General features: G+C 36.4%; 1 protein-coding gene across 1 annotated transcript in view; it reads right to left on the bottom strand.

The window, feature by feature from the left end:
- LOC150105496 (uncharacterized) overlaps positions 1 to 19,726 on the bottom strand; it is a 280,173-nt gene that overhangs the window by 257,333 nt on the left and 3,114 nt on the right. Inside the window, exon 2 of the mRNA XM_090394206.1 lies at positions 11,195 to 11,295. Within this exon, the coding sequence (XP_090250332.1) occupies positions 11,195 to 11,276 (82 nt within the window). The 5' untranslated portion in view covers positions 11,277 to 11,295. The remainder of the gene's footprint in view (positions 1 to 11,194; positions 11,296 to 19,726) is intronic.

The raw sequence follows: 19,726 nt of genomic DNA, 5'->3' as shown, positions 1-19,726 counted from the left end.
TAATAGTATCAGATTTACTTGCCATTACAACACGTGTATCATAATTAGTGTTAGCATCACCTGTTTCATTTGCTCTTTTTTTTCAAAGTCCTAGTTCTAGCCACTTTTCCATTATTAAAAAAAGTTTCTGAAAAAGTGACATGATTTCACTCCTTAAACCTATATCTGGTCCTCGACCCTCTGATCCATAGGTTAAAAAAATTAATTTAATGCTGTCTTGTACTGTTAGGTCATTCTCCTGGCTGATTTCTTACTGCATATAAATATAGTCATCTGTCTTCCGACCATGCAACTTATCTGCTTCCATATGTAATTTGCCATCTTTACTACACATTATGCCTAAACAGCTGAAATGTGCCACTACTGAGCAGCTCTTTTCTCTTTCTCTATTCGCCCCTCCTCCCCCCTGTTTTTTTCCCATAGAACTATTTCCATACTTCTCTGTTGCTGTGTTTCATAGCAAATTTAGCATATCAATTATGTAATGTGGCTAAATACTTTTTAAGACTGGATAATTTAGTTAAGAGGATAATGTTATTTCATAGAGAGAAGAACTAAGCTTAACATATTTTAATATCAGTTAATTTATGCTTCGTATCCGTGTTATAAGGGTGGTCTGAAAAGTTCTTGGCCTAATAATGAAAAAACGAATTTATCAATTCAAAATAATTTTTATTTTTCAATATAATCTTCCTTAAGACTAATACATTTATTCCAGCGATGCTCCAACACCATTATCCCATAACTGTAGTGGTTCTCACTAGTAAGATCTGGAAAATACCCCTCTGCAGCTGCAATCACCTCTTGATTCAAAGAAAAACACTGACCAGCGAGAGAGTTTTAGTTTTGGGAAGAGATAGAAGTCAGAGGGAGCCAAATCTGGGGAATAGGGTGGATGTTCCAACAATTCATAGTGCAGATCCCTTAATTTTCCCATTGCCAAAACACCTTTGTGTTTTGGCAATGGGTTCCTGATCCCAAAACACTGATGCCATGACCTTTCCTTCTGATGAACCGACTTTGTCTTCTGTGGTGCTGAGCAACTGGCTTTTGTCCACTGTTTTGACTCTGGTTGTTCAGAGATTTTCATGCAAGTGCATTTTTGATCTGCTGTGAGAAAGCACGCCACCCATCTTGCACAAAGCTTTTTCATTTGCAATTCTTCATGCAAAATATATCCTACATGTTCTTTTGAAATGCTTATAGTCTCAGCAATTTCATGCACTTCGTCTCATTGGTCATCCACTACCATATCGTGCACTTGATCAGTGATTTCTGGTATTGTTACACTTCGTGGACGTCCTTCACGTGGATCATCTTCAAGGCTGGTACACCCACATTTAAACTCCACAGCCCATTTCTTAATTGTCAAAAATGAAGGAAACGAGTGCCCGTAGACTTTTATGAACTTCGGATGAATTTCTTTTGTCATTAAACCTCTTTTACAGAGAATTTTATAACTGCATTATACTCAATTTTATCCCTTTCAAAAGGATACAGAGACAACACTTTTGCTTCAGAAAGCTGTATAAAACAAACTACTTGATAGAATAACTTACAATTTCACATGGATGCTTATGATAGATGTACTAACTTACAAAGAAAGAAAAAAATCTTGCCGATAGTATTGCCATCTATGGTCGGGGCCGAGAACTTTTCAGACCACCCTCGTATTTCAATTTCGATGGCACTTCACATCTATGTAATTATTGACGTGTAAACAACAAGGTGAGTAAGTGGATTAATACCACTTTCCTTAATGATTTGTATTTTAATATATTTATCTTGCATAATGATATATACTTATTGCATCCATTTATAACAATTACTCCAGTAATTATTACATGGGGAAATTAATTACTGCAGACATACAGAATATCCTTCCCTTTATTTCTAAGCTTAATTAGTAGAGCTAAACATTTCATCACCTTTGTGTTATTTACTTTTTGTATTTTTCTAAAATCTCCCTGTGACTTTTATTTAACCACTTTTCCATGCATAACTTAGCTTTCCTACATTTTTTTCAGTATCTTTTAGAGTATATATTGACTTATTAGCTAGGAATGTTTGATAAGTTTCGTCTTTTCAGTTTTTATGAACTGCTTTTTTTCTTTATGTCCAACATACAGTTTTTATTTTTCTAACAAGTCAGCTTCACTACATGCTTCCTGAGGTGAGCTGCTGAATGGTTTGTTCCAATTTTCCACTTTGTTTCTAAGTTTTTTTTTTCTTTCTTGTTTTCAAACTCCTTTTACTTTCTCCTCCAATAATATTTATGTATTTGAATATGGTTTATACCTGAGAGTTGTGCTGGATTTTTTTTTTTTTTGAAACTTCAGTACATATTTCTTCTTGTCGTTGGGAGAATTATTTCCATTCTGCTAAGCACTAGCTGATGGTTACTTCCTGTTTGAGATCCTCAACCCATATCCCAAACTAATCCAAAGTTACCAATCAGAATAATGGAATCTATGTGGCTTTTCTTGTTTGTGTGTGCATGTGCAGGCAGTCTCTCCACTTAAATTTATGCAATATTTTAATGTTGAATCATTATTATTATTATTAAGAGAGACCTCCAGGAAGTCAGACTCATCGAGGGAGGCCACATACTACACACACCAGCTGTCATACTTATTCTTGAATTTATTCACACTGCTTGCACTCACAACATCCAATGGCAATCCATTCCAATCATGCACCACTCTCTGAGAGAAAAATCTAGCCCTCACACCATTCTTGATGGCCTTCATTCTCAGCTTCCAAGAGTGCCCTCTCATCCTTTCCCCACCCTCCATAAATTTAAAAATTCCATCAATTGAAATCCTGTATGACCCTTTCAGAAGTTTTTAAGTCTCAATCATATCACCCCCTCTTTCTCCTGTTTGCTAGTGTCTGCAGTCTACAAATTCTCAGACACTAGCAAACAGGAGAAAGTTTGCTAGTGTCTGAGAATTTGTAATCTGTCTTCATAATCAGTATTCCACAATCCTGATATCATTTTTAACACTCTCCTTTGTACTCTCTCCAATATATCAGAATCACAATGGAAACCAGGAGACCAGACCTGTGAACAATAGTTCAAGTGAGGTCTTATCAAGGCCTTGTAAAGAGGCAAAATAACATTCTTATCTTTACATGTGAACATTCGTTTCAGCATTGCAATTATCCCTAGCCGGGGTGCTTAAGGGTCAAAGCTGTATAACTGAGAGGAGACCTCCACATAGCCTTTAAAGGAATGCGAAGAACCGACAATGGCTTCTGACCTAATGTCCAATCCTCACCTTCTCGTGGTGCACCCTGTTGGGTATCTACTTGGATACTGAATGAACGAGGATGAGCTGGCAATTTGGGATTTAGCCGACCAAATTGTATTCTTATTGGTTAAACCAAAATAAAAAACGATGGTATGACATGACAAAATTTCATGCCGGCTGGGGCGTTGCCCGGTTAAACAAGGGCCCCCGTTGTTTTCGCCAGGGAACCAGGGCGAACAGCGAAAAGTCAGCTACTGGAACAAATCTGAAAACACACCCCAACTCAACATCACCAGAGTTAAAGATCGGTACTACCAACGTAAGAAGCCTGAAAGGCAAAGAAATGGAGCTAGCTGAGGAATTAGATACCAGTTCGACATAATAGGGGTGACTGAAACAAAAAAGACCAGAACTGGTGAGATCTTTCTGAGCAATAAATACAAAATGTTATATTCAGGCAATGACAATCAAGGAAAAGAAGGAGTAGCCATAGTATTCAACACAAAATACGAGGCTAATCTTCTTGAATGGCAGTCAGTCTCAAGTAGAGTAATGTGGGCAAATATGAGAATGGGGAACTGGACAATGAGACTTATTTGTGCCTATGGTCCCACAGAAGGTTCTACTAAGGTAGAAGTGGAGGAATTTTTTGAGGCTTTAGAAAAAGCAACTGACACAATGAAAAAGGAAAAGTTGGTCCTTGTTGGGGATCTAAATAGCAGAGTAGGAAATGATTGTGAGACATACAAAAATATTTTGGGAAAATTTAGAGAAAAGAGCAAAGCTAATCTTCTTCTTCTTCTTCTGCAGCTTCTCCCACTTAAGTGAGGTCACTGTTTCTTATGAGTCTCCTCCACACCTTCCTGTCTTGGGCTGTCACCACATCCAAGTTCTTCATCTTCAAGTCCTCTTCTACCAGCTCCCTCCATCTCTTCTTTGGCCGCCCACGCTTCCGCCTTCCTTGCACATCCATCTGCATGACCCTTCTTCCCACATATTCGTCCTCCCTCCTCATCACATGACCAAACCATCTCAACCTTGCCTCCTGTATTTTCGCTCCTAAGTTCGTAACTTTCACTGTTCCCCTGACATAGTCATTTCTCAGATGATCCTTTCTGGTCACACCGCACATCCACCTAAGCATTCTCATCTCTGCTACTTCCATCCTGCTAATGTTATTTTTCCTCAGGGCCACAGTTTCTATAGCATATGTCATAGCTGGCCTCACTACTGTCCTATAAATTTTGCCTTTCAGATTGATCGGCACCCTCTTATCACATAACACTCCAGCCACCTCCCTCCAGTTCCTCCAACCTGCTTGTATCCTGCATCCCACTTCCTTCTCACCTCCTCCATCTTCTTCCACTGTCGAACCTAAGTATCTAAAGTCTCTCACCTTCCTGATGACATTTCCTTCCAGCTCCAGGTCTGACTCCTGGCCACCGCCCACTGCGCAACACATATACTCTGTCTTACTTCTGCTCAGTCTCATACCTCTCTCTTCCAGTACTTTTCTCCATCTTTCCAGTTTAGTTTCCGCTTCTTCTCTTGAATCTACACACAGCAAGATGTCATCTGCATACAACATTGTCCAAGGTGCATCTTCTCTCACCTCCTCTGTTACCACCTCCATCACAATATTAAACAGAAACGGACTTAATGCTGACCCTTGATGCAAGCCAACTGTTACTTGAAAACTTTCTGTCTGTCCCAAACAGGTCCGAACACTTGTCTTCACATTTCTGTACATTTCCTGCAGCAACCTGACATATTTCTCCGGCACCTTCTTCTCCCTCAGACACCTCCAGACTTCTTGCCTTGGCACTCTATCGTATGCTTTCTCCAGATCAATAAATACCAGATGTAGCTCCCTTTGTTTCTCTCGATATTTTTCCATCATCTGTCGTAACCCAAAGATAGCATCTGTTGTTGATCTACCAGGCATGAAGCCAAATTGTTCCTTTGCAATCTCCACCTCCTCCCTCAATCTACCATCAAGAATCCTTTCTAGGATCTTCATTGTGTGGGACATCAACTTTATTCCTCTGTAATTTTTACAGTCTTGTGCATCCCCTTTACCCTTGTAGATGGGAACAAGAGTACTCTCCCTCCATTCCTCGGGTATATTTTCCTGTTGGCAAACTTTCATGAACAGGTCCCACAGCAGGTCAATTCCCTCTTCCCCCAGTGCCTTCCATGCCTCCACTGGAATTCTGTCGGGGCCCACCGCTTTTCCATTCCTCATCCTCTTCATGGCCTCCGTCACTTCCATTCTACTGATGTTCTGCACCATCCCCTCAGAAGGCTGCCCATCTCCTCTGTGAGTCCTTACATTTTCCTCATTCAGAAGTCCCTCAAAGTATATTTTCCATCTGTTTCTTATGTCCACATCCCTCCATAATACTCTTCCTTTAGCATCTCTGATCTGCCTCACATGTAAGATGTCCTTTGTACACCACCTTCAAACCAACCCAGTAGTTGTCATCTTCTTGCCACCAATCAAAGATACACCATCACCTTTATCCTTGCCTGATGTTTATCAAATAACCTATTCTTGTCATATCTTTGTTACTTTGAACAGACTGGCTGTTACTATTATTAGAATTGAAGAACATCAAGATTATATAAGATTTTTGGATTCTAAAGGTTCAGGCCTTGCTTCTCATGCCATCGACACTAGACACAGAGTTAATGGAACCATGCCAAGATGCTATACTACTAGGGTGATATATGATTGGTCTATTTTTTTTTAATCATATGAAGTTCTACGCCACCATTCTAATCTTAATTGGACAGACTGTACAGCTATTTCAAAGTTTTGAGAAGTCATCATCATCAAATTCCTGCCATGTACCCTTAAGGGGTGTACAGGATATGATAGTACTACATGAAAAAAATTACATCATTACTAACTTCCTATCTACAATTTTCCTCCAAATCAGTCTGTTACTTGTCAAGACTCTAACATTATCAGATCTTATATTTCTATCGTCTAAGGCACTTCGTACCATATCAATTCCACCTATATCTTGGTCTTCCTCTGGGTCGTTTTGCTGCAAACCTGGCAGAGAACACTTGTTTTGCTAATCTTTCTTCGCCCATTCTGTTTAAGTGACCATACCACCTGAGATTAGCTCTGCTAACGTATTCCTGGATGTTTCATAGAGAATAGTAAATAAATAAATTACTATTCTCTATGAAACCAACTCATCATCATTTCCTAACTCCACATTGGTAGAGTTTCAAGCTATATATATATATATATATATATATATATATATATCCTTCAATAGTTAGAACAAGCCAATATTAGTTTTTAAACCTCTTTATACCCTACAGAATTTTCTTAAAAAAGCATTCACCAAAAGCTAGTTCTTTTTGAAAAACATCCTTGTATATACAAATTCATGTACCTGCAGCAAAGCTTACACTAAATTAACTGAAAGAAGTTTTGAGATCTGCAAAAAAAAAAAAATTGGGGCAACGTTGAGGATAAAAGGAAGGTTAAAGGTGCATGTTTTCACAGTACATAATAAAATGGAATGGTCATGTCTCAATGCCACACTGAAGACAATCTCTTTTCGACGATGTTTAGGAATCCCCAGAGGATTATAGTAATCCTGGTGTTTAGGCTTATAAGTTGATTATCATTCATGATGTTGTTTCAGGAAATTGACAATGTAGACCATACAATAACATTATATACAAGGTATACTCAGATTTTGCAAAAGCTTTTGATAGACTGCTACACGATGAGCTGTTAAATAAATTGAAATAGATGGAACTGGATAACAGACTTCTGAGTTGGATCAGTGATTAGGTATCAGAAAGTTGTATATTGGAGTGCAGTATCCCAAAAGAGGAAGGTCACTAGTGGTATGCTGCAGGGTCACTTTTGGGACCACTGTTGTTCAATTTGTATATTAATGATAGTGGGATGGGTTTAACTGGTGATATGCAGAGCCAAGCAGATGTCATGGCCTTACAGGCCATGACATCTGCTTGACTAGATTGCATGAATGGGCAGGTAAGTGGAACTATCAGTTCAATGTTGCAAAGTGTAAGGTTTTTGAAATTTGGTAAGTAATGATGAGATGCAAAGTATACACTTGGTAGGGAAACTTTAAAGAAAGTAGAGGAGATGAGAGATCTGGGAGTGGTGGTGGTGGTGGACAAGGCCCTGAAATTCAGGGGGCCACATTGAACAAGTTGTGAAGACATCACATTGGATAATGGCAATGATGCAGAGGACCCTGACAAGCAGAAATGGAGAGGTTATGAATCCATTACATAAGGCCTCGATCAGGCTCATGTGGATTATTGTGCACAGATTTAGTCACCGGATTTTCATGATGACAAGGATATGTTAGAAAGGGTCCAGAGAAGATTCACAAAAGTGGTCAGTCAGTGGTATTTGGAGTATGAGGACAGATTGAGAGAATGGAAATTGCAAAGCCTCATGAATAGGAGGAGAAGGGTGGATATGACTGAAAAATATAAGCTAGTCAGTGGTTGTTATCGAGCTGACATGGAAGAGATTTTTCATAGAATGGGAGAGGGTTTGGAACAAGATGCTATCCCTTGAAACTGTATAAGGAGGGTGTGAGCAGAGGAGTAGGTTCTTTGCACGCAGAGTGGTGGTGGCGAGTGGAACATATTGCCTGAGTGTGTTGTGAATGTAAGCACATTGAATCAGTTTAAGGCACGTTGGATGAGCTTTGTATGCAATAGTGTGTACCTCACATGATGAGTCTACCACCTTTCCAGATCTACTCCCATCCCCCACCTCACTAAATAATAATAACTAAAAATTTACTTATTTCAATATTTTGCTAAAGTTAAATTGCCATCTTTAAAGGACTAAAACATACTTGTATCAACACATGTAAGTAAGTATACTTCAGTATATGAGATAGAACAAGAGAAATACAGGAAGACCTATAGTCATAAAATTATGCTGCCTATTGGCATAGGTGTTCTTGCAACTGTAATCCTAAACCATTCAGATTACAATTAAAAAGTAATCACCCTTATTAAAGACTGCTCCACCTACCACTACCTGAACTATGACCCCACACACACAGATCACAACCATCCACAGACTCCTAAGAAATGTCACATCATGGCTGGCAGAATTGACCAACAAACTAAAACTCTACAATTCCAGATCTACTCCCATCCCCCAAACATATAAACTTCCAAAAATCCATAAAAAAGAAGTGTCACCATGGCTAATTGTAGATGTATAGACTTATCCACCTACAAACTAGCTAAACATTTAGCCAATGTGCTCTCTCATATCACTGGCAACACCTCTTCACATATAAAAAACTCAGCCCATTTTAAGCCACCTCACCCTCCTTAATAAACAACTAATGGTTACTTTTGATGTTTCCTCCTTATTCACAAATATCCCACTTAAGGACTCCTTTGCTCTAATTCAAGCAGAATTTAATCCTGCTATCTCAAGCCTGTTTCAGTTCACTATGAACTCTGACTATTTTGCTTGGCAAGGAGAAACAGAGTCATGGGCTTTCCTCTTTCTCCTATCATTGGAAACTTTTTTTATTATTTTTATTTTTATGTAGACATTTCAAAAGAACACCTTCATTTCTACCAGTCCCCAAATCTACTATTTGGGCACATAACCTAGACATCTTAAACACTTTCCTTTACCATTTGAGCAGCCAACATCCAAGAATTTAATTTGCAACAAAAATGCAAAGAAACAATAATCCGCCTTTCCTAGAGACAACTAGGATGGATCTTTGGCCTTCACCATCTATAGAAAATTCACACATAGGTAAATACATTCAACAGTTACATCGCACTCATCACTGAAGAACTCAACCACACAACAAAGACATCATTTTTAGACAAAGGCTACCCCCCCCCCCCCCACCAGATAAAAAGAATACTGGCACCCTGTACCCACCACAACCAACTCCCCCTCCAAACTCCAAACACAGATTACAGAAAATCATCACCATTTCTTATATCTGTAGCCTCTCTGAAAAGGGGGCCAAATCTTAAAAAAAAACTCAATCCTGTGACTACTTACAAACCACACAGAAAGTTAGCATCTCTTATCTGCTCTCCTAAAGACCAACTGTAAGCTTTTAAACCATGGCCTGGCATGATAGCCAACATCAGAATATCAGAACACCGAAACTACATCTGTTTTCACCACTATGGCCAATCAGGTTTGGCCAACCATGCTCTGGATATCCATCACAAGATCCAATGCAATCCAAAGCAAGTTTAAATTTAAGATTCTTTCCTTAGAATCTGCTGCAGCTCTAACAAACTACCCAACCTGAACACAAACTCTCTATCATGTGAGAAACTCTCATCTGCAGACAACCAGTCCAATAGTCAAGAATACTAAACCAAAATTAATAGAACTTCCTGTATTTCTCCTGTTCCATCTCATTTACTGAAATGTACCTGTGTGTTGATATGAGTGTATTAATATTGCAAATAATAAAGAAATTATTTAGTCTATGTTGTCGATTTCCTGAAACATGATATATGTAGAATCCTAATATATGTACAATTGCATGGTGCCTTAAACAGGAACCAGGGCCTCATTCTTCATGACATTTAGAAGTCTATTTATACATTTATATAACTTGTTAGATCCCCATTATGCCTATAACTAACTAAAGACTTTCCAGAACAATGAATGCTTCATCATAAAATGGCACATGTGCAACTAATCTATGTTAATGCCATATATTAAAAAACAATAAATAAATAAAAAAAATGCTATACATTTAAAAAAAATCTGAACAATTATAAACAATGTTAGAATCATTCATATTATTTTGTATATTCTCTAATAGGCTTATCTTTCTGACAAAGTTGTTTGTTGGTAAAGCAAAACATGCAGAAGTTGTGTGTATTACTATATTATATTTGTGAGTAAATCCCACATGTGTAATTTCTGTTAAGCTCTTGTTTTCTCCATCACATTAACAGTTTTAGTGATATGATTGTTGTCAGGCTACTGGACACATTGAGATACAACCTCTACAGCACATTAGTCTATTTTTAGATCAAAATGTAGCTTTTATTTTGCTGTTACTACAACCAGCTTAAGAAATTGTAAGAAATTATATGCATAAAACAATTTTTTTTTTAAATTTAAAATGCTAAGCAATATGGTTAAATTTACTAACAATGAGTCACAGATTCTCAGTTGTTAACTGACAAATCTTTCTTGTCACCTTAAATCAGTGGTTCTTAACTGGTGTTCTCTGGAACACTTGTGTTCCATGAACTGGTTACAAGTGTTCTGCTGGTGAAAGATGTCTGATCCTATAACTGTGTCACATGACACAGTTATAGGATCAGAGACAAAAATGCCTTGCATTCTCATTATAAGTGCCACCAAAAAATTTTCAGGCCTACACAGTGCAATAAGAATGAAGATTTAATACTCAGTCACATATGAATGGCTCTTTAAAGCAGTTAAAGATGATATATGAAAAGCAATATGCTAACTGTGTCTATCAGCAATGACACAGTTAACAAAATCTGTTTTGAAAGGACTTTAAAATTTTAATAATGGAGAAATTGCTCTTTAACATTTTTTATTTTTTATTTTTTTTAAATTCAATTTTTAGTTTATTTAATCCTAATGAAGAGACCAATAAATCTGCAAAACTAGTAAATTAAAAAAAAAAAAGTGTATATTCTTTAAAGAATGTTCAAAATATTTGAAATCAATAAAATTAATGGAATAATTTTCATAGTATTATATCTTTCATACTCAAGAAAATCCCATGGCTAATTCCAGCATATTTAATAAAACAAAATAATCATTCAAACGAATCTCTCAATTATGAATATTTCAATTACCAATCGCTGGAAAAATAATTTCAATTTTTTCCATCACTAATTTTATGTTATAACTAAAATTCAGAAATAGCTCATACCTTTGGAGCAATCTTCACTTTTATTCCTCTGCAGACTTAACTTCTTCTTGGGATTGTGTGCACTATTTTGTTTTCCCACCATTGTGACAAAAGGTTCATCACTACAAAAATAAACTATAATAATATATTATATGCTTTTTCTCATTTTTTTTTTTTTAACGTATAAAAATTAAACTGAAAAATGAACAGTAAAACTATCCACCTACTTCTCAAGAAATATCGCAACACCACCACACCTTAATGCAGTGTGGTGGTGTTGCGTTTAGTAGACAGGTTAGTCTATATATTGTCTGTTTTATCACTGAAAACACCAAAATTTTGTTTTTCTTACTGCTATCCATTCTTTTATTGATTTCATATATGTTATAGTGCTTCTGAATATCTACATTCTTCATTTTACCTAACTCTGACAACTAATTTCCATAAAGTGTTCACTGAGCATGTTCACATTACCTCAAGTGTTCACTGAGCATGTTCACATTACCTCAAGTGTTTTCATGGTATCATATGATCAGGTTTTAAATGAATATGTCTTAAATTGGTCTAAATAATACATTTGTGTTTAGAATTTAGTTTCAGTAAATAATTTTCCCCCCATATAAGATCATTTAAACAGCTTTGAAGAAATGCTCACGAAATATTTTTTTATATTTCGTGAGCATTTCAACTTCTGATGAAAATATATTATGGTGGCTTTGTAAGTCACCTTCCCATTTTGCTAGTAGCATGACATCAACTTGCATAATAGATTTTTTTTGTGTGTGTGTGTGTGTGTCACTTAAATGGGTTGGAGACCTCCACATAGCTTATAAGGAATGTGGAGATTCAAACAAGCATTCCCCTCATTCTTGATACTCATTACCTAAATGCACCCAGTGGTAGACATTCACTATACCATACACCATTATAACAAACCACCAAAAACTCTACTACAAAGAAAATTCAATACAGAAAAACTGTTTCTGCAATTCCTATAAGTTTGCTATAGTGAGAATTACTTTTAGTATCTATCCAAATACTGAATGAATGAAATAAATAATTGTTGAAATATATTCTAGCAATACTGAGTATTTCAGCATAAGAGTAGGAAAAAGCTACTCTTAATTTTATTTATTTTTCCTAATTTTCTACCATCAATAATTTTTTCTACCTTACCACATTTCAGAAACTTGACATATGGAAAGGCAACTGAAACAGATCATAGTAGACCTGAAATAAGGCAGTATCAAAGTTTTATATTAGTTACAAAGCATAATTTAAAAAGCTTGTCGGAAGGTTGAATCACAGATCACTGGAGCAGAGCTTTCATAGTACCAATTTATATAGAAAAAAAAAAGGAAACAAACCTGAGTGTGAGATTTTCCCACTATTTTACATAAGATTTATGTAACCTTCTTCAGAAAAGGCTAAGAAAAATTATATGCAAAAAGTCCAAGCTAGAATTACACAACAGATGGATTGAAACCTTTATTATATGCTCTTTGATCTCATAAAAGCATACGGTAGGGTGTTAACTGAAAAACAGTTCAAAACGCAAAAATTTCATAGTGTAAATGAAACTTTACATAATGATATACAGCTTATGCTTAGGCGCAAATCAGCAGTTAGAATTTAAAGAGGTATAGAAAAATAGTCTGAATATTAAATAATGAGTAACACATTTCTTTACTCTTTGAATATTACATTGTCATTTTAAACAAATCTACTACAAATTTAGTGGCAATTTATTTGTTAATTTGCCACATTTATCTCATAATAACGTTATCAGAATTTATCTGTCATCACAAATGCACTACTAAATTTGTCCCAAAAAAATTCTGATAACTTCATTAGTAGATAAATTTTCAGTTTTCCTGCCTACTATGAAAGCAGATAGGAAAACAAAACATTAAGAAGAGATGGCCTCATTTGAATAAATATATATATAGAAGAAGGAATTGAGAGAGAGAGAGATCAGCAAGAACAGTATTGCATATAGCAATATGAAAGACAGTATTTAAACTAATTTTAATATACATATCAAACAGTTCAGCAAAAGAATGGAGAACAGATATGTAAGTTCTGAGATAATATGTCATGAATATGTGTACATATACATACTGTCTGACCAAAGACGCCAGGTCCCTTGCTGGCAGATTGCCAAGAAGAGTCAATTTATGTTGAAAGGGAGAAAAGAATAAGGCGATGAAGAAATTCATCACCAACATGCGAAATCACATGCTTTATACATAAAATTTTCCAACTGTTGTACAAGCAAAATAGTTACCACTTTAAAAACTAGAATTTTCATAAAAGAAAAGCTATTTTCTAACATACAATAATAATAAACATTCATCCCAAAACGCATTGATTACCATATTATCAGAACGGATTTGCCTTCTGCCATGCACAGAAGTGTTGAAGGGTCTCGGATCTGTGATCGGACAGTATGCATGTTTATATAGAGAGCTCCAGAAATATCACTTAAATGTAATGATCACAAAAAAATTTTACTTGACCATAGTATGAATTATGTTAAAAGGTATATACATGTACATACATATATATATATATTTGATATATCTGAAGAGAAGAAGACTCGTCACTGAAGACCGATTTCTTTAGCTAATTTCTGTTTAATGACATCAGCAATAACTGACACAAATTCTTTGTTACATGTCACTCTACTGTTCTACTACTGGGCCTGTAAGTTTTTGAAAACAATAAATGGTTTACTGAATTTATCTTTATAATACATTTATTAAATGGTACTTCAGGTGCTCAAACAAATACATCTTTCTTTGGAAAGCAATTAAAAGTGCGTGTTTTTCCCATGGAAATTCTTGTCACGGCATTTTTTGTGAAAAGTGAATGTCCCATGAAACCTAAATGTTGAGAAAAGCTTGTAATAATATAGAGTTTCTGTCACTAACCCCAGGATATTTTTAGACATTACAGAATGCAACTTTGTACCATAACTACTTGAATTCTTTGAACCATTTGTCTTAAAGCACCTTTTGATTGTTTTTAGTTGATTACACAAAAGAACTCCTTTCTCCAGTACTTTTAATATTTACTGGTACCTTACCTTTGCCTTCAGTTTTGCATTTCCTTTCATTTATGCTTCCTACTTTGCGGCGTTTCGATGGAACTGCCTACTGTCTCTTTCAGCAAGACATGCAATGTGTCACAAGAGTGCTGATGTAACTGCATGGTTTGTGAACAGAAACCTCACCACTTGACTGGCCTCCAAAGAGTCCTGATCTGAACCCTACTGAACATCTGTGGGATGAATTGGAGCATCAGGTGAGTGAAAGGAACATCTGCCCCACGACAGTCGAGGACCTGATTACATGCCTACAGGAAGAATGCTTCACAATTCCCATTTATTGCTATCATACACTTATGGAAAGTATGCCTCATAGGATTGCTGCAGTCATCAAAGTGAAAGGAGGTCCTATATCTTATTAAGGTGGGTACCATGGCTGTTTGTTCCTCACACTATCATGTCCACAGACTTCTTTCCAAGCAGTGTACATCTCCTGGTTGAAAATAAAACTTCGTTACATTCATTGGAGGCTGTCCATGAATCAAATAACTTTGAATGCATTTAGAATGAGATTGAAAATTCACAATCCACTTGTCTCTGATAATTCGACCATTGTGAGTTGCCAAATGGATTTCTGGAACTCTGTTCATATATATTATATACGTAAATGTGAATATATATGGGGTGCTTAAGGGTCAAAGCTGTATAACTGAGAGGAGACCTCCACATAGCCTTTAAAGGAATGTGGAGAACTGACCACAGCTTCTGACCTAATGTCCAATCCTCACCTTCTCGTGGTGCACCCTGTTGGGTATCTACCTGGATATTGAACGAAAGAGGATGGGCTGGCAATTTGAGATTTAGCCGACCAAATTGTATTCTTATTGGTTAAACCAAAATAAAAATATGATGGTACAACATGACAAAATTTCATGCCGACTGGGGTGTCGCCTGGTTAAACAAGGCACCCATTGTTTTCGCCAGGGAACCAGTGCGAACAGCGAAAAGTCAGCTACTGGAACAAATCTGAAAGCACACCCCAACTCAACATCACCAGAGTTAAAGATCAGTACTGTCAACATAAGAAGCCTGAATGGCAAAGAAATGGAGCTAGCTGAGGAATTAGATAAGTACCAGATCAACATAATAGGAGTGACTGAAACAAAAAAGAACATAAACCAGTGAGATCTTTCTGAGCAATAAATACAAAATGTTATATTCAGGCAATGACACTCAAGGAAAAGAAGGAGTAGCCATAGTATTCAACACAAAAAAAATACGAGGCTAATCCTCTTGAATGGCAGTCAGTCTCAAGTAGAGTAATGTGGGCAAATATGAGAATGGGGAACTGGACAATGAAACTTATTTGTGCCAATGGTCCCACAGAAGGTTCTACTAAGATAGAAGTGGAGGAATTTTTTGAGGCTTTAGAAAAAGCAACTGACACAATGAAAAAGGAAAAGTTTTTCCTTGTCGGGGATCTAAATAGCAGAGTAGGAAATGATTATGAGACATACAAAAATATTTTGAGAAAATTTGGAGAAAACAGCAAAGCTAATAATAATGGCAAATATCTGTTGGATTTCTGCTCAGGACATGGACTGGTTATTACTAACACCATGTTCCAACATAAAAATGTGCACAAATTCACATGGAGAGAAGAAGCAAGGAATAAGAAAAGTCTCATTGACTATGTTATTGTTGATAGTGATGTTTTCTCCCAGGTGCAGGACACTAGAGATTTGAAATTGGAAGTGATCACTATTTAGTCTTGAACAGGATAAAATTAAATTTCATATTGATAAGAATAACATGTAAGAAAGTTTTAAAGCGAATAAAAGTTGAACAGCTCTCAGATGTCAACTGTAGACTAAAATACAGAAATATTATTGAAAAGAAAATGAAAGAGTTTGAGAACAGGAACCAAACCTTGGAGATTCAATGGCAAGCGTTGAAGAAAACCCTGATTGATTCAGCCAGAGAGGCATGTGGTGAGGTTGTCTGCAAGGATAGAAAAATCAGGACTCCATGGTGGAAACAGGAAGTTAAAGAGGAGTGAAGGAAAAGTAGAAAGCATATCAAATGTTCCTGGCAAATAAGTTGGCTTGTGCTCTTAGAGAATACAGAGACAAATGTAAGAAAGCTAAACACTGTGTAAAACTAGCTAAACAAAAGTGATGGGAGGACTTTGGCAAGAATATAGAAAATAAATATCAAGAATTTGGTAAAATATTCTGGAGGTTGTTGTAGAAGCTTAAGAATGAAGGAAAGAGTGCTGTAAAAGGTGTAAGAGATGATAAAGGTGACATGAAAACGGGAGAAACAGATATCCTTGAAGAATGGAGTAATTACTTTGAAAAACTGCTAAATGAAACAAGCAGTGATGACAGCACAGTGGTAAAAAACACCGACCAGGCATGCAGTCAGGAATACATATCCATACTTGAAGTAGAAAAAGCCATGAAAGGCTTGAAATGTGGAAAGGCAGCAGGAGTAGATGATATTCGACCAGAAATGCTGAAGTATGGTGGTATAAGAGCCTTACAGTGGCTGCACTGCATAGTTCAAAAAGCCTGGACAGAGGGACAAATTCCCGATGATTGGAGTACAGCTCTCATAGTACCCATATATAAAAAGGGAAATAAAACTGCATGTGAGAATTACAGAGGTATTTCCCTACTGAGTGTTCCTGGCAAGATCTATGCAAGTATACTTGAGAAACGGCTGGGAAGAATTGTGGAATAAAAGCTTGTGAAGAACAAGCTGGATTCAGGCCAAATAGAGGCTGTCAGGATCAGATCTTCACTTTACGACAAATAGTGGAGAAAGCATGGGAATATAACAAAGATCTGTATTTAAGTTTTGTCGATTTGGAAAAGGCATATGACAAGGTGCCAAGAGAGAAGCTATTCAATATGCTACAGTTATATGGTGTTGATGGGGCATTATATCAAGCGATACGTAGTCTTTATTTGAGTTGTAAGTCAGCAGTTAGAAATGAAGGAAGTACAGGAAGATGGTTTAATGTTAAATCTGGTGTGAGACAACTCTATTATTCATTATCTATATGGATCACATTATGAAGGAAAGTGGTATTAAACATGATATCAAAATTGGAGATGTTAATGTCAGCTCTTTGCTTTATGCGGATGATGTTATACTTCTAAATAAATCCTTTACAAGTCTGCAAGATTCTCTGACTAAATTGAATAACTGTTGTAATAGATATGGTATGAAGATCAGCATTAAAAAGACAAAGACAATGGAAATAGACAGAATCATAAAATGTCAACTGTGTTGTGAATGGAGAACCTGTGGAACAAGTAAAACATTTCAGCTACTTAGGCACGATTTTTAGTGAAGATGGTAAATTAAATGTAGAAATAGACAAAAGAAACAGCAAAGCTGGTATGGTGGGAAGTCAATTGAATAAATTCATATGGAATAAGAGAGAGAAATTAGGCAGAACACTAAATTAGCTGTACAGAAGACAGTGTTCAAACCAGTTTTAACTTATGGATCTGAAAGCTGGGTCAGAAATAAAACACTTGACCAAAGACTAGAGACCGCAGATATGAGAGTCCTGAGAAAGATTAGGGCATGAACAGATGGCAATATCATATTAAAAACGAGGATATTAGGAAAGAACTTGACATTGTCAGCATCCAGGAATGTGTTAGTAGAGCTAATCTCAGGTGGTATGGTCACTTAAACAGAATGGACGAAGAAAGATTAACAAAACAAGTGTTCTCTGCCAGGTTAGCAGCAAAACGACCCGGAGGAAGACCAAGATATAGGTGGATTGATATGGTACAAAGTGACTTAGACGATAGAAATATAAGATCTAATAATGTTGGAGTCTTGACAAATAACAGACTGATTTGGAGGAAAATTGTAGATAGGAAGTTAGTAATGATGTAATTTTTTTTCATGTAGTACTATCATATCCTGTACACCCCCTTGAGGGTACATGGCAGGAATCTGATGACAATGATGATGACATGTGAATATGTCGTGGGATCAAAAAATTCATATTTCTTGTCCTTACATGTGAGAAAATAACTTAACACTTATTAATATGAAAGAATGTGTTAACAGATGATTATACATTGCTAATCTTACTAGATGTGTAATAGACATGTGTGGTATATATAATGTTTAAAATAACTGCTTCACACATGTATGAGAAAACAAAACAGAATTTATTACTCATGTATTTCATTCAATGTAATGAGCCTCATTTAGGGAGAAGACAGAAGAACCTGTAACAACATTTAAATTATGAATACAAGAACGAGTTTTGCATTCATGCTATAATGATATCATCATATCAGGTGTCTCTGTGACAGCAGTAAAAGTAGGAGGAAACACAGAGTTCAAAGAAGTGGATATAGATGTATAAATAATTGATGTAAAAAATTACAATCAACAGCAATCACTTCCCAAAACTTAGAGATAGCCATACAGTCTGTCTGATTAAAATTAGGACAGTGGCATGGGGTTTCACACTAAAAAAAAAAAAAAATAGATGCTCATATTTGAGTCTACTGTAGTGTAGCATTTTGTTATGACTCCAATGAATGCTGTCTAGTGTCAAGGGCATGAGAAGCAAGGCTTAACACTTCAGATTCCAAAAATCTTATATAATCTTGATGCACCTATATTCTAATCACAACAGAATGGCCAGTCTGTCCAAAATAGCAAAGATGACAAGAAGGTATTTGATAAACACCGGGCAAGGATAGAGATGATAATGTATCATGGTTAAGCAGTAAGAAAGATGATAGTTTCTGACTGGTATAAGGTGTTATGCAGATTAAATCTGCAGAGTCCTTGCTATTTGTTCAGATGTTCATTTAAGGTAGGGTATGCAGATTCTTTTAATGTCAGACTGCAATCTAGGAGAGGGATGATAATCATCAATTATTTTCTGTATTGAATGTTGAAGTGAATATGCATGGATATATCTGCCTGTAAAGGATGGTTTCCTGTAAACAGAAAATCAATATTACCAGCAGAGTTGACATGTATTCCAAAAAAGAGAAGATGTGCTAGATTCAAGTTCATTAATGCAACTTAATGCATTAATGAACTTGAGGAGAAGTGGTGTTAGAAATCCAATTGTCTAAATGCACAATAAAATAATCAGCCAAAGCAGGTGATATAGGACTATCCATTGCAGTATCCTTGATCTGTTGAAATAATCTATTATGAGAAGTAAATTAACAGCATTAGGATGGGCTGATCATGTATTGGCGATCACTGCAGATGCTCAGTCATAGCTCGTATGCAATGCGTAGTGTGTATTCTCAAATCGTATACTTAACTGCCCCCCCCGATTAAATCTTGAGTGCTCGGTCCTCTCCAAGATTAAATCCTGAGCGCACCACTGAACTACATCAAAGAAAAACCATAATTTCAGACTCTTGAAGATGAAGAACAGGGGTCTTCAACCTTTCGGACAGTGTGGGCAGCATTTAAAATTTCAATGAAGCCCCCAGGCC

This window comes from Typopeltis vanoorti, chromosome 6, assembly GCF_054136105.1.
Source record: "Typopeltis vanoorti isolate ZY-2024b chromosome 6, IOZ_Tvanoo_1.0, whole genome shotgun sequence".
NCBI lineage: Eukaryota > Metazoa > Arthropoda > Arachnida > Uropygi > Thelyphonidae > Typopeltis > Typopeltis vanoorti.
Note: the sequence above shows the minus strand (reverse complement) of the source record. Positions and strands in the feature narration are given on the sequence as shown.